Source organism: Schistosoma mansoni, chromosome 4 (genome assembly GCF_000237925.1).
Source record: "Schistosoma mansoni strain Puerto Rico chromosome 4, complete genome".
NCBI classification, from domain to species: domain Eukaryota; kingdom Metazoa; phylum Platyhelminthes; class Trematoda; order Strigeidida; family Schistosomatidae; genus Schistosoma; species Schistosoma mansoni.
This window is the reverse complement of record NC_031498.1, coordinates 7,366,273-7,381,225: the sequence shown is the minus strand read 5'-3', so window position 1 is coordinate 7,381,225 and position 14,953 is coordinate 7,366,273. Positions and strand designations below refer to the sequence as shown.

At 29.5% G+C, this 14,953-nt stretch overlaps 1 protein-coding gene across 1 annotated transcript in view; it reads right to left on the bottom strand.

Moving 5' to 3' along the window:
• Window positions 1–11,018, bottom strand: part of Smp_126880 (hypothetical protein) — a gene marked incomplete at both ends in the record, with an annotated part of 90,822 nt that extends 79,804 nt beyond the window's left edge. The window contains 3 exon segments of the mRNA XM_018796684.1: window positions 76–500; window positions 4,248–4,417; window positions 10,981–11,018. Coding sequence (XP_018651802.1) covers window positions 76–500; window positions 4,248–4,417; window positions 10,981–11,018 — 633 coding nt within the window.
• Between the last annotated feature and the right edge of the window lie 3,935 nt (window positions 11,019–14,953).

Below are 14,953 nucleotides of genomic sequence, written 5' to 3'. Positions count from 1 at the left end.
ACTCCCTGAAATTGTATTCTAAACGACATAAAGGTTAGATTAATTTATGAAAGCAGGTCAACTACATTGACTTACACGTGTATCTGTCTCTAATTTTAGCATTTGTTCTTCTTCCACTTTGGGGACGAAATTCCGTTTATTGTAATTAGTTTTGTTGTTATTGTTTTCGTTTACGTATTCATTTTTCCATGAGATAATAACCAATGCACTGTCCATAAACTTGATATTATCAATACTCTTCACAGTTACATTTAGCAATAGTGTTTTATCTTTTTGTTTTTGCCATAGTGTTTGACTTGCACGTAGTACACCTGTACTTCTGTCTAGATATATTGGTAATCCTGAAGAGTTATTTTCCAAAGTGAATTTAAGTTTTCTGCATAATATGAAAGGGTTCATCGATTTAACTAGTGTCAATTGGCCAATAATTTCTTCAGAAGTAAAAGGTATCATCTTTTTAAGTTGAAACCTGAATGTATTAGTTTCAAATTTCGGTATATCTATAGTTTACAAAAAGAACAAATGTTTTTCATCGTATAAAAATAACCGATTCCCACTGTTTAATTTCATTCTCTATTTATTGGTAAAAGTAAACCAGCACAAATTCTTCAGATAAGTTATTACATTCATCAGTAAGCAATCTAATACATGTTTGTTGGCAGACAATATACGTGTATGCTATCTTGATAATATGAATTTGAACTGAAATGTCATTTGAGAACTATTTTGCTAAGCAGATAATAACTATTGAAAAATTAAATCGTTTTCACCTTTCAATAGTAACACTTTGGTTTATCAACCACTTACATTTGACACCAGGAAGAGCTTTCTTCCAACTTTTAACAGACTAAGGTTTATAAATTTATTTTAAATGTATAATAGATTTAAAAGTACATCGTTAATTTAATAGGAAAGGGTTATGAAACAAAAGAGACATTCTGTAAAACAACAGAGTGTGTTGTGTTAAATATTTAACAATTTTCACCTAAAACTTACACCTTACTAAATAAATTTACAAGTAATGCAAAGTCTGAATTCACTTAGTATTGTTTGGTTGAATCTTCCCATTGATGTTTTGGACTGCAACTGGTCAGTCTCTAATTGGAATATGTGCATACTGTGCGTATTGCCTCGATATAGCCTTAATTCACAAGCATTGTAAGCAACGATGAATAGGGCGAAATGAGTGTCTTTGATTCCACTGCTAGCCACTATCCATCGTTGCTTACAATGCAAAGTCTAGTTGAAAATTTTGTTTATAATTAGAAAATATTCCTTCAGTGTAATAAATCTTTTATGAAAACCGAGTGTTTTCTAAAGTACAAATGTTTTATTAAAATTCTTACCAGTCAATGGACGGTCACAGTTCTGTTTATCACATTGATCATGTAAACACTCACTATAATAAAAGAAATTTCATAAATTTAGTCATTAATTGAAATGACTTTTATGAAAATCAAGGTCATTTATTATTAATTATGAAACGTATACGTAAGTCTTTAACATGATGAATTTAAGTAAATATAAAGTTTATCTACACTTCACATGAGTAACTACAAATATTAACAGACGATTTATATGGACAAATATTTTTCTAATTAATTTTTAACAAAGTGAATTATTTTGACAAATCTGGAAACTCATTTAGCCTTGACATTAGTTTACACTTAAAGTCCTTTTGATCTATTATAGTAAGAATGTTTCTTAGTAAATCACAAGTAACATTAATATTTGTGACGACCGGACAAATAGAAAAGTGTTTCTTTATTAAAATTTTATACTCATTATCATAATATAACTATGTCATCAACTAAGGTAGATTTGACATAACACAAGTTTATTTGATATTTTCTAATCTCTGAGTAGGCCACGCAAAATCGGAAGTTATTTCAGTCACTGAATATTATTATTCTTATCATCCTAAGATTAGCCATTAGGAGAATTCAATTCTGTCATTCTCAGATGCGGTCTGATTATGTTTACTAGTGTAAGACTAGCATTAAAGTATTAAACATAGTTCAATAGTTGAATTCATGATTCAACTAAAGATGGACCACCATGGAAAACCTGGAAGCACTGGATGGACGTCTTGTCCTAGTATGATTTCATGCATTGAATGAAGTTAGACACTAAAATCTTCGAATCATGGCTCAGGGGTCTAGAGGTTGAGCATTTGCGTGCGAAACCGATAAGTACTGGATTCAAATCTCGTGGAGCGTTATCGTGGATACGCATTACTGAAGAGTTCCATACTAGGACAAGACGTCCGTCCAGTGCTTCCAGGTTTTTCATGGTGTTCTAGCTTCCTATTTACTCGTGAATTCAACTATTAAATTTCTAAAATCTCCACAAAACCCTCTTCTGATATTAAACATAAATGAAATATATTATATAGTAAATGCTTTTAAGTATATTAAATAACAATGTTTAATGTATACCCATAGCATTCAAAATAAATAATGCTACTAAAAACAGTTTTAATAAATGTCATTTAAACTAGTTATATTTTAAAACATAATATCTCTTTAAAGAACTCTAAAGTTGTCCAATGTTCAGAAGATCTATTTTTGAAAATGCAGATTAAATCAATTCCAAAAAGGAACTTTTTTTTATTAACTTTAACGAATTAACGAATAGGTTATTATCTATTTATCTATAAATTATTACTCACTTATCAGTGGAATGAAAGTTTTCCGTTGTCATATACGAAGTCTGTATCAATAAATCTTGAAAAATTAATTTTTTTTAAAAAAAAATATGAATAAAATTGAGTATCATACCATCGTTTATTAGTAGTATAAATAATGATAACTTGAAAACCATATAAACATCTCTTGGCATGGTTTTAATATTTTAAAAAAAAGGAAATGAATTATATCAACCTCTTTTATACTTGACATAATAAGTAAATATGGTAATCAATCAATAGTATATATTATTATCAAATGTTAGTGTGTTATTTACTTGAAATTAAAATTAACATACCTGTTTTAATATGAAGATTCATACACGTTTATATGAATAATACCATGGTGATGTATTGTATTCAAATAGTATAAGTAATATATGAATTTAAAGTAAGTATTTATTTACATTCTATACAAAAGAAACTATGAGACTAACAAGAAACAGTTTGTCTCATCATCATCACTATCATCAAGTTTACATTGGATCAAATGTAAACATTTTTTATTAATCTATGATTGATAACCAACCATTCTTATCAATTGATACAAGCTATTTGAATTTGTAATTTGTTATTGTTCATTTCAGTTATTCTATTGACATATATATATTGTTGTTATTAGTATCATTATACTTTTATTTAAAAAGCCTATTTAAATTTGAATGTATTTTATCTACTCTAAATGGCATTAGTTATAAAAATAAAGAAGGAATGGATATTAAATGACTTTTCATAAATGTTTCGGGTATTTTAAGTGTTAAATGTATCTTGAGGTAAGGTCGATATTTTTAGAATACTGAAATAATAGTTGCAAATGGACAATATCATTTTGGTTTCCATGTTGTATATTTTACACATGTTGACAGGAATAAGTAATATCTAACGCCAATCGGGAGTGGAATAAATGGCAGTAGAAGATTTAGAAGATCGAATTGTAGAGAACAGGAATGTAAACACAGAACGATGAAATTTGTAAGTGGCAGTTCATGGAACATGTGCAAATGAAGTATTTGATGTATGGTTTTCATAGCTTACATTCTGTAATTTCGTATTAAACGATTCGTTGGTCTTCTCACCTGTGTTTGTTAACTACACCTATGCAGACTGTTTTCATTTGTTGAGCAAGTGAAATTATTTATAATCGAGTCTGATTGCCTTTTTTGGAGAAAAACACTTGAAGACATCACATAGTTAAATTGAATTTAAATAAGTTCCTTAAATTATATTGATTTATAGGTAGTAAATGAATCAGATCTCGTCTTTAGTTGTGCAAGCAAAAATTGAACCATTTTAGGTCAGATGGAGTTTTTCATGGGTACATAGCATTGCGACAATGATTCACCATATATTTTTATTTCATATTTATCAAGGTGTTTTAAACGAGTTGTTCTGTTTGGTTATTTTCGTCATTTGAATTAAGTTATTATATTATCATTTTAACGTAACCAGGAGAATTTAGTGTAACAGTGGATCATTTTGTACTTGTTGATTTAACTGATATAACCTGTGTAAGTAAAATTACGGTTAAATGATGTTTATATTGTCAGGTTGGCTGACTAACCACTCTTCTTTACTGAAGGAATTAACTTTGTGAATACTTTACTCAAATAGAAGTACAGGTGATGACGACGATATTTATTGTGCTTTTTAAACTTTAGTCGGTTAAAATTTAACGATCTCCATAATAAACTTTCTTCGGATTTCATTAATATGGCAAAATTGATTTCACACCTTATAAAGAAATAAGACAAAGTTTCCTAATTCATGGGGAAAAGTTTGCACACTAGGCGAATGAACTTATCGAATGTGAAACTTACCAAGTTACTGAATTAAAGTGCAAATGTTTCTAGAAAATAACAGCTTATTCCGTTAGTCCTTTCTGATTAGTGATTGCGGCCTAAAGCATGTAAATTTTAGGCTAAATTAAGCTTTTATTTACATTTATGAACTTCTAGAGGGAGACATAGGTAGTTGGAATCATCAAGTAGGCATGACTGCGCACATTATGTTGCTGTAAATCTCAATCTTGATTAAATTTAGGTCCGAGAAGCCATTTCGAATGCAGATGTGACTATTACTTCATCTCTCATTTAGAAATAACTGTCAGAATATCATATAATAAAATGGTAATTATAGGGATGATACATTCACATGATTTATGGGTGACTACTTGTTTATCATCTCGAAATAGATTACCTTTAGGAAACTCATTTTTATGCGGAATTGACAGACTATACGACAACTATGAAATTACATTCTTAATCAATAAATTCAGGGGTAAATTACAAAAGAGAAAAAGCTATTGTAATTATGAGAAATGTATATTAATGTTTTTATTAAACTAGCTAATTACAAACAAAATAATACATCGTCTATGACGAATGGTTATTTTCAGTACACTTATATTTAAACAATGTAAAACAGGTTAATGTTTAATTCGTAATGTACTTATTCTTAGATGTATTTATGATGAACCTGTATACTGCTTAAGATTAAATTAATTTTATTCCACAGTACAAGCATACAAATTTCCTAATCTCAATAACTGGTGCGAACAAAATGTAATATAAGACAAAAGAATGTGAAGTGAAAAATGATTGTTTTCCACCAGCTGCTATATGTTTTCACAATAAATAGAAATAATCAAACAACCCAGCAAAAAACATCTGTTAATAGAAGTACAACCAAATGTCTTATTAATTCTCATTATGTTTGAAAAAGGCAAACTAAACTGGTTGTCAATATCAATATATATAGTATTTAGAAATAAATAGTAATACACATATATTATTTTGGCAAAGCAAGGGCAGCATTTCTACAATTGAAGAACATATGGAACTCAAAACAACTGTCAACTAACTTCAAAGTGAGAATCTTCAAGACAGTCCTACTGTACGGAGCTGAAACGTGGAGAACTACTACATCCATCGTCAAGAAGGTACAAGTACTTATAAATAGTTGTTTACATAAAATACTCAATATTCACTGGCCGGATACTATCAGCAACAGAGTTTTATGGGAGAGGACAAACCAGCTTCCAGCTGAAGAAGAAATTAGGAAAAGACGTTTGAAGTGGATAGGACATACATTAAGGGAATCACCAATGTGCATTACAAGGCAAGCCCTAACTTGGAAGGGAAGCGGGAAAGAAGAAGGCCCAAGAACACATTACACCGAGAAATAGGATAAAGTAGTCAGAAAAAACTGAACGGCTTTGGAGAACCGTTTCTTTAACTAAAGCTCAAATTTTATATGAAAAAGTCTAGTGATTAACAATAAACTAGCTAGACTCATGATTTCAACTATTAAAGTTACTATAATATTCACAAAAATCCCTTCTGATATTGATAAACTAGCTGGTAAATCTTTTTAGGAATATATCAACTTTGAATTCCTCAATCAACTAAAAACACACAATTCGGCTGTTTCAAGTATTAGAAATGAAACATTTTGCCAGTAAACACGCATACTTGTCAATGTTCTAACGATATGTACTACACTAAATTGCTTACTTCATTTTGTCAGATGCAAGTTCATTGAAGACAGAACATAAATACTCAATAAATAGCTAAGTTCATTACCAACATTTACACTAACCCGATCATACATACTACTAAGTATTATCAAAACATAATAGTTCATCTACATTTATACACTACACAAGTTTCTTTTGTAACTAAAATAAGTGCTTTCTAAATGAATTTGACTAATATATTCGAAGGCTTGTTACATCGAATTAGGAATACTGATGACATGTATGTTTAATTAACGAAAAAGTGAAAAAAAGGTTTACGAAGTGAAATGTTGGTACTATTTCATTATATACTATATATGGTTGAATGGTGCTGGCTGTCTTAATTACATATGTCAAATTAAGAATATTTGTGTAAGTGAAAATACACTGCTATATCACTGTTTAATTGGCTCATATAAATTCTTATGGTAATCCATTATTTCCACATTACCTGAATGAGGCAGTATGAAAGAATGGTTCCTACGATGATCGCTATTTGGAATTGTAATCTGTTATCCTATCACTGAATAATCTATATTCATATCATTTTGATTATGTGAACCACATTGATAACAGTAGCTCACCAATGAATACTTAAGTTCACAGAGGTAATCACACAAAATAATTTGTCCTCACTAAAATTAAGAACCGAGTCCCTACTTATTTCACAGCATAATAATTTACTCCAATGAGCTGACAATAAAATGGGTATCAATATAATTACATTTAAATCACGGTGACTGAACACTACGATGAAATATTGAATAAATAAATGTGATGCAAGAAAAAATTGATTTTTGTACAGTACCGATTAAATATTGTTGACTATCGTACTAATTATTCTGCAGTATGTTTAGGATATTACGATACTCACTGACTTAACTCTCTTAAATGAAAACTCAGTGCTCCCTGAAATCAGAAAAAATATAGAATTTCGTTCTCCATCGTATTGTATTTAACTGTACATACTACTTACTAGTAGTAAGAATATTTATCCCAATTTTCTCATGAAACACTGATGCTTTTAGCCCATAATAAAATGAGCGTCACTCTTTCAGCAGCCTCAAACTAACCAGTTTTCGCTTTCTTGCTTTATGTTTGGAGTTTCTCGGTTAAAAAACCCTTCAAAATTATGTGTGTCAATCAACATGCTTGTAATCTAGACATAAGTCAGTGCTTGTGACAATAATTTACAACAAAACAACATATGGCACATAGGTTAACAGGTCATAATTATCCAGTGTTATGTTACACATGTTCCAAATACCATAAAAATCAGTACTGAAACGTTTGATTAATGCAACTGTCAAAATTATACCACGAACAAGCAACTTAAAAGCGTTTTATTCAATATGAATGTAAGTCTTTTAAAAGTCAAGTCTGATAGATTTCTGAGATTGTACGCTTGATCCCCGTCAAATATTTTGTTTCCAAACTTTCGCTTGACAAAACGTCTTTTGTTTGAGCTAAACGTTTAATTTTTTAGCATGGAAAGATTGATATAATCCTTGGTTTAAATTTTTTAATACCGAATATTCCGTTCTTTATACTAACATTTCTAATACTACCAGATAATAAATAACTATGCGTCAATTTTGCGTGAATTCTCATCTTACTTATGATCAGCCTACAGCTTTAGTCACTTGTTAACTGAGTGGTATTTTTGACTGTCTAAGCATGTATTAACTTGCTTACTTACTTACGCCTGTTATCTCTAATGGAGGAGAATAGGCTGCCCGTCAGCATTCTCAATCCAAACCTGTCTTTGGCAAACCTTTCCATTTACTACTCATCCTTTTCATGTCTGCTTCCAATTTCCGATGTAGTTTGTTCTTGGGCTTTTCTCTTTTCCTTCAGGATTCCGAGTTAGTGCTTGCCTCGTGATGTAATTTGATGATTTCCTCAATGCCTGTCCTATCCACTTCCAACATCTTTTCCTAATCTCCTGTTCATCGAGAAACTGGTTCGTTCTCTTCCACATTATGCTGTTGCTAATGGTATCCGGTCAACTGAGAGATAAAGATTTTTTCATGGTCCAGGTGTCTGTGGTTAGTGATTTAATCTTAAAATTATATTTGTTCTTCTAGACTAGAAGATTTAGTACCTAATTGAAGTACAAATAATTTTTCAATTATAGATGAATAGTTCGTAAGTTATCAAATATTCGATAATATAGATATTTCTTATAAACTAATCATCATCATAGATAAAATGTGAATTGTTGTATTTAATTTCATTTAAATTAACTTTATCGGTTTTTTGATTGATATATCTGATGAGATTTTTTGATATACTACTTGGTATTTTTAAGTTGTTATTTAGTAAAAGAGACCGTTTAAGAGAAGCAAATATGAAATTCATAACCATTTGAAAGAATTTATAATCTAATGACTTTCTCTTATTCAGTTTTGAGATATCTTAGTCTGAAATAATTTGAATAAACATAGACTTGAAGTAATCAGAAGCTACAATAGATTTTGTTACTTGTAAGCGAAAGAATTTATCTACTATTAGTTGAAATTAGAGATCATTAAGAAAGAAAAGTGAAAGTTTTGATTGTATAGACTTTTTTTTAAAAATTAGATAATTTAATAACTTTTTTGTCACCCTGAACAAGTTTATTACATAAACCTAAAATCATTGCATCAATTCGATCAGGAAAGAGTTAAAATTATGGGTCAAGGATATATTAAGATTTTCATAGAACTTTTAGGGAAACGGTACTCAGATTAGTATAGAGTACTTAAAGGTTTCGAAATCTATCTAGATTATAAATCCTTATGGTAAAAATAAAATAACTATGGTCAACACCTTTGGATGCCGGCTCAGTGGTCTAGTGATTAAGCATTCACCTGCAAGATAGAAGGATTGTGGATGCCCACTGCTAGGGTGCTCTCGTGTTTTCAATGGTTGCCTAACATTCATCCATTCATGATTTCTATTGAAACTCAACAATCTCCACAATCCTATACTGGTATTTTCAAAAGTCGAGTGAACTCACAATGGTAATCCATAGAATCATGCAAATAACAAGGTTTAAGGTGAGAAATATCGTCAGAACAAACTATTTAAATGATTTTTCTATTAATGTTAAAAAATGCGGTCCACTTGAAGAATGAACTTAAAAAGTTCTTCAGAATGTCAATGACCATTTCTCTTCTATACAATCTAAATTGGAGAATTTAATAACAACCAAAATGTTGTTCAGAAATTTTCAATTTGAGAATTTATCTCATGAAAAGGAAGTTTCCCGTGACAGGAAAGTATTCATTCAAATTGGTAGTCATGATTCGATTTTACAATATTTTAACGTTATTCTTAATATCTGAAATCTTTCCTTCCTAATTTTTATTTTCTATTGTGATAGACTGCAAAGAATTGAAATAAAAGATGGCTATTTTAAAAATATCTTCGCTTTTACACAATAATTAGTATTAGAAGTATATGAAAGCAGTATGATTCTTCTTCTAGTATTTCCCATAAATTTGTATATGAATACAGGTAATAACTGATATGTTTAACAACTTTATTGACAACTTTTCACTTCATATCAATATACTTATTTCCGAGGGAAAAAGTTAGTGGGGATATCAAACACTTATCTTTGTTAAGTTCCGTTTCGATACTGTCCCTTTTAATAAGCTAATAAAGGGCCAACCAGTGACTGATCAATTGCAGCGACCAATGCAAAAAATGAAATAAACTTCACCCCATTGTACAAACAAGTGGCCATCGGAACTCAGTAGCTAACTGGATAACGCGATAGCGTTTGAAGCGAACGGTACTGGGTTCGAGTCCGTGAGTGAACATCAACTTTGAGATGCAGGTAGATCTAGCTGATGAGTCCCTCATGAGACGTAATACGATTTCACTGCTCGCCAACATCATCTCAGCTTATAGTCATGAGGATTTGTTTCAAGTAAAATATGCATTAGTAAACGAGAAAGCAATCGCATTAGTAAACATATTTGGGTCGCATCAGGATATTTTGTTAAAATATGGATAAAAGTTAGGTGTATTTCCGGGAAAGTGTATCATTTGTCCTTATAATATTTGTCATATTGTCTTTGGCTACTGATCAGTAGTTTATATTCTGGCTCATTTTATTATGAGATAAATTTTACAGATAACTGTTTATTGACGCTGTTTTAAAGTATTTATTTATTATGAACTGCTGTTTTTCAAATGCAAGAATAAAATTCATGAAAGTAGTTGCTAGATGAGAGCATTTTACATTGGTTTGTTTGAATAAAGGTTTCTGTTATTATTGAAAAAAAGTTTCTTAAGTTTGACAACAGATAGCATCTTTCATGAAAACAAAATAATTTTTAGATGTTATTTCATGAAGGAAACCGTTCATTAAGATAGTACTTTAAAGTCATTTTGCTTGCGACGGGGCTTGAAACAACCTGCATCTTATTTCTACTGGGTCTTTTGATCATATAAATTGTTGATGAAATACATTCTAGATTGAAAAGTCTGTTCATTGCTCTCTACTTTTCAGTTGTCCCCTTACTTAATTCGTTTCATGATATATGCCAAATTTATATCAAATAACGCTCACAAACGTTCCATTGGAAATCGATATATTTATAATTATTCAGACTTTTAAATTCAGCTTTATATTCCCTTGAAATTCGCAGATATCACTTCATATTATTTACCTATTCTTAACATGTGATGAATGAACATCATTTGAATAAATATTCTTTTGTTATTGTACATTCAGAAAAGTTTAATCAGATCAGTGATGTTTTTTTCTGTATACCATCAAACTTACACCTTTAAATCTAAATTTTGGCAATGTATATCATACATAAAATGAGGGGAAGTATATACATCTACAACATATTTTGATCGGAGAAAACTATTAATTTGCTGTTTCAACTAGTCCATCTAAATAGGCAATCAATTATCCCCTGACAGTTTATTATTATTATTACTTAAACTTATAATACACATTAACCTTCAATGAAACTATAATTGCATAAATTGTTCCATTGAATAATTGAACATAAGTAGTAAAACATTATTGTTTTTCATTATTTGTAAACAAATAAATATTGTTTTTGTAGGTTTTTTTCTTCTTATTAACCCAAATATAATTTTGTTTTCAATGAAATTTTCGGTGAATGAATTACATAAGTTTATCTTATACACTTTAGCACGCAACTATATATTTCTGTATATTTTAATTGGATTTCTTCAGTTAAGTATATTTCTTGTTGATTAAAGAATATAGCAACTAGATAGACTACACAGCTTGTACAGAGTCATTATTTCAAACTACTTTTTTGAGTCTCTTGGACCAAATTCACAATTTCGTTTACTTAGTTACCTTTAAAAAAGATTTTTAATCTAACCAAATGACTGTAAACAGTTGATTCATATTTATTAGGTTATTATCACCTATTATTATTCTATTAATGGATTTTTTCTGTATGAAGGATAACATGTAATAGTTAAGAGTGCTGGTAAACTTAATAGCATTATTCTTGATAAAATATTTGATTTTTTTTCTTTCATTATATCAGATATATCTTAGATATAATGATCTGACGAAGAGTTATAAAGTTAATTATGTATAAGCCTATTGTAAAATATTGAGTATTCTAAGTCTAAATTTATCATTTGTTTGAAGATACAAATAAATTAGTGTGATAATATTGATTGATACACAAAGAGTGTCGAATGGGTCTACTAAAGCTATTTTATTCAAAGCATAATTTATTACTGAAGCACGGATTCAAGTAATATATTGGTAGTTCTTTTCATATACTCTCTTTGATTTGTTTCGTTTTCCTATATATTTAGAGAGTAGAACGGCAATTCATTCATATACGTATATTCATCTAAATATTTAGATGAGAAAATAGTGTAGTATCAGTTTATATATTAAGCCCATATACTTTATTCTAACTACTGGCCAAGCTAATTCACCTATACATTATGAGTCATATTTTGATCTTGTAAATTATTCGCTTATTAACCTTGACTATATTTTTATATGAGCGTATATGTGTACCCTTCGTATCTTATTCATCATATATCTGTCATTCATTTTTGTTTGACTATAAATACTAATTAACGCTTGCTTAAAATGAGTTGACTTCCCCGCCATCTCCAATACGCATTATTTTTGCTTCACTCTCGAGTTGTCTTCCCAGCCATCTCCAATGCATGTCATTTATGTTCCGCTCGCTAACATTTTCTCATGTGCTTATAACTTTCTGGTCTGCATCAATTATCAATAAAAATGTAGTTGCCACTTCCCTTTGCCTTCTGATATTATGCTCCGTTAAGACTTGTACCACAACGGTTATCAGGGTGAACACGAAACGAAGCACGGCACTACAATAGGAATGCTTTTTAATAGGTAGTATAATGCGTTGTTATTTGATATATCTGATCTATTCTATTCTACAAATTAGATCAGACTGTAACTGATTTTTTCATAATTTTAACCAGTTAACAGATAGTCTTTGACCAGGGATTAACAATTGTTTATATGATACCATGTGTTTAATAAATGGTATTTACATTTTCCCTATTATTCAACAAGATCTTGGTCCCTCAAAACTATTCACTATTCTTCAGATAATCCATTATTTTGCATATAATTTCAAACAATGCTGGTATAATTGTCAATGAATATCTCAGTTTTATTGTAAAATCTAAATTAATTTTATTTGGTCTTTTTGTTCAAACAATGGTAAAATTATCAATGATGGCGGAACTTTCATAAATCAAAATAAATTGAAAAGCCATTTGACTCTTGATAACAAAAATAATAAAAAAATTTTAGGTTTAATGTCAAGCCATATACATCCGTTGTCACTTACTAATTAATATCTGCTGCTGGAATTATAAAATGTTAATTTTACATAAGTCCCAGGAAAAAAAAAAGTAAAGTGAAAGGCTTTTTTTAAATGTGACAGTGATATTAATTTAGGACTGGCGTGAAATGAAAGGCCTCAAGACGAAATAATCCAGCGTTCGTAAGACCAGTGGATAATGTAGTTATGATATAATTCTGTGTCAACCGATTTCATGTATATTAATTTGCCAAAATTTGTCATTCATCAAACTGTATTTTTATAATTCGTGTTTCTATTCACTTGATATCGTCTGTTATTTTATCTATTTCACATGCATCTGGCTTATGAAATATCTTTTTTAAAGCTCAAACTCTCCTTATATCAATAACTTCCATTGTTAGTGTAGTTTGCAGGATTTGACACCTCTTTCGTTTGTTATTAATTCATATTCTTGAAACTCCTTGAAAAAGCTTGGACCAGATTGAGAAACTTTGGATTTACTTCAAATTCGTTCGCTGAGATTTTACAAATATATTATTCATATTGTCATATATTTTCGTTCTTAAATTACAAATAACAACAGATCAATATTATTTTGTTTTTTTAAAATCCCAGTTCACTAAACCCGATTTATGTAAAACATTAAATTAATTATATATATTTTATTCATATTTTTATTGACAACAATAAACTTGTCTCAGAGATTGATTTCCGTACAACTTGAATAGAATCAAATTAAATGTAATTTTTAGCTTAAACTTTTTCCTAATGTATTAAAACTTTGCGTAACATAACAAAGCTAAGATTACATTGTTTACCTTTTTTTTAAAAAAACAGCCTGATCTAATTCTCAAAGTGAGTTGAATGTTGTTGACTTGAAAACAAATTAAATATGACAAATTTTAGTTTATTTGTGTGCTATAAAAAACTAGGAAAAAAAGGGATTTCAATGTCTTTGAATACAATGAAAGGTTGAGCTTTCAAGTTAAAATTCAATGTACCAATGAAATCAAAATGATAGCAAATCATATTGTTCTTTCTTGAATTTATTATATTTTCGAAGTCGGAAGTCTTCTTAAATACTTGTTACTTCAATGAGAGATCCAATTGTAACACACTGAATTATGCTTGTCGTGTCTCGTAGTTTAAATACAAAATACAAATAAGCCATATAAATGTAATAACGAATATGCTATGAAATATGCAGATTTTTAATGTATGATTACATAAAATCCATTCAGTGACATTTTTGAATATTGTATTGAACAATCATCATGGATTAAAGAAAAGATAAAACCTATCTTGGCTTATATTAATGAGAATAACAGATGATGCATTAGGTTTAAAGTGATATTTTGCCTAGTTCTGTAATGAGGAAACCAAGTCAACCTTTCGAAACTGATAAATTCTACTGTCCAAAATATTATAAGTGTTATATGTAACCGTCCATCTTAATACTCGTAATATCCGTTACTAAGTTAATATGTTAGTGAACTAATATAAACATGTTGAAAATCATGTGGACGAAGATGAAAACCGTTCATCACTGATATTTCAGTTTACTAGAAACATGTTAGATCTACACCAGTCACAGATAAAAAATGATGAGTCATTCTAATTTCCACTACTATTTCTCTAACTATATCCACTTTTCTTAGAAGAGTATTTCCCTTGAGATCACTCAGCTATCCATTACATTAAACATAATTTTACTATTTATTTTTATCTTTATGAAATCAGTTTTTTGGGACTAGTTTTACTTCTGTACGGTTTTTCTGAGCAAACATATCAGGAGTCGAAATGAACCATAAATATTTGGGGTTTCCATTCTTTTATCAATATTTGTGATCATCACGAAAGTCTATATAATTATTTTATTCTGTGTTGATTGGAAAGACTATATGGACTAATAATAACATATTAATACAAATGACA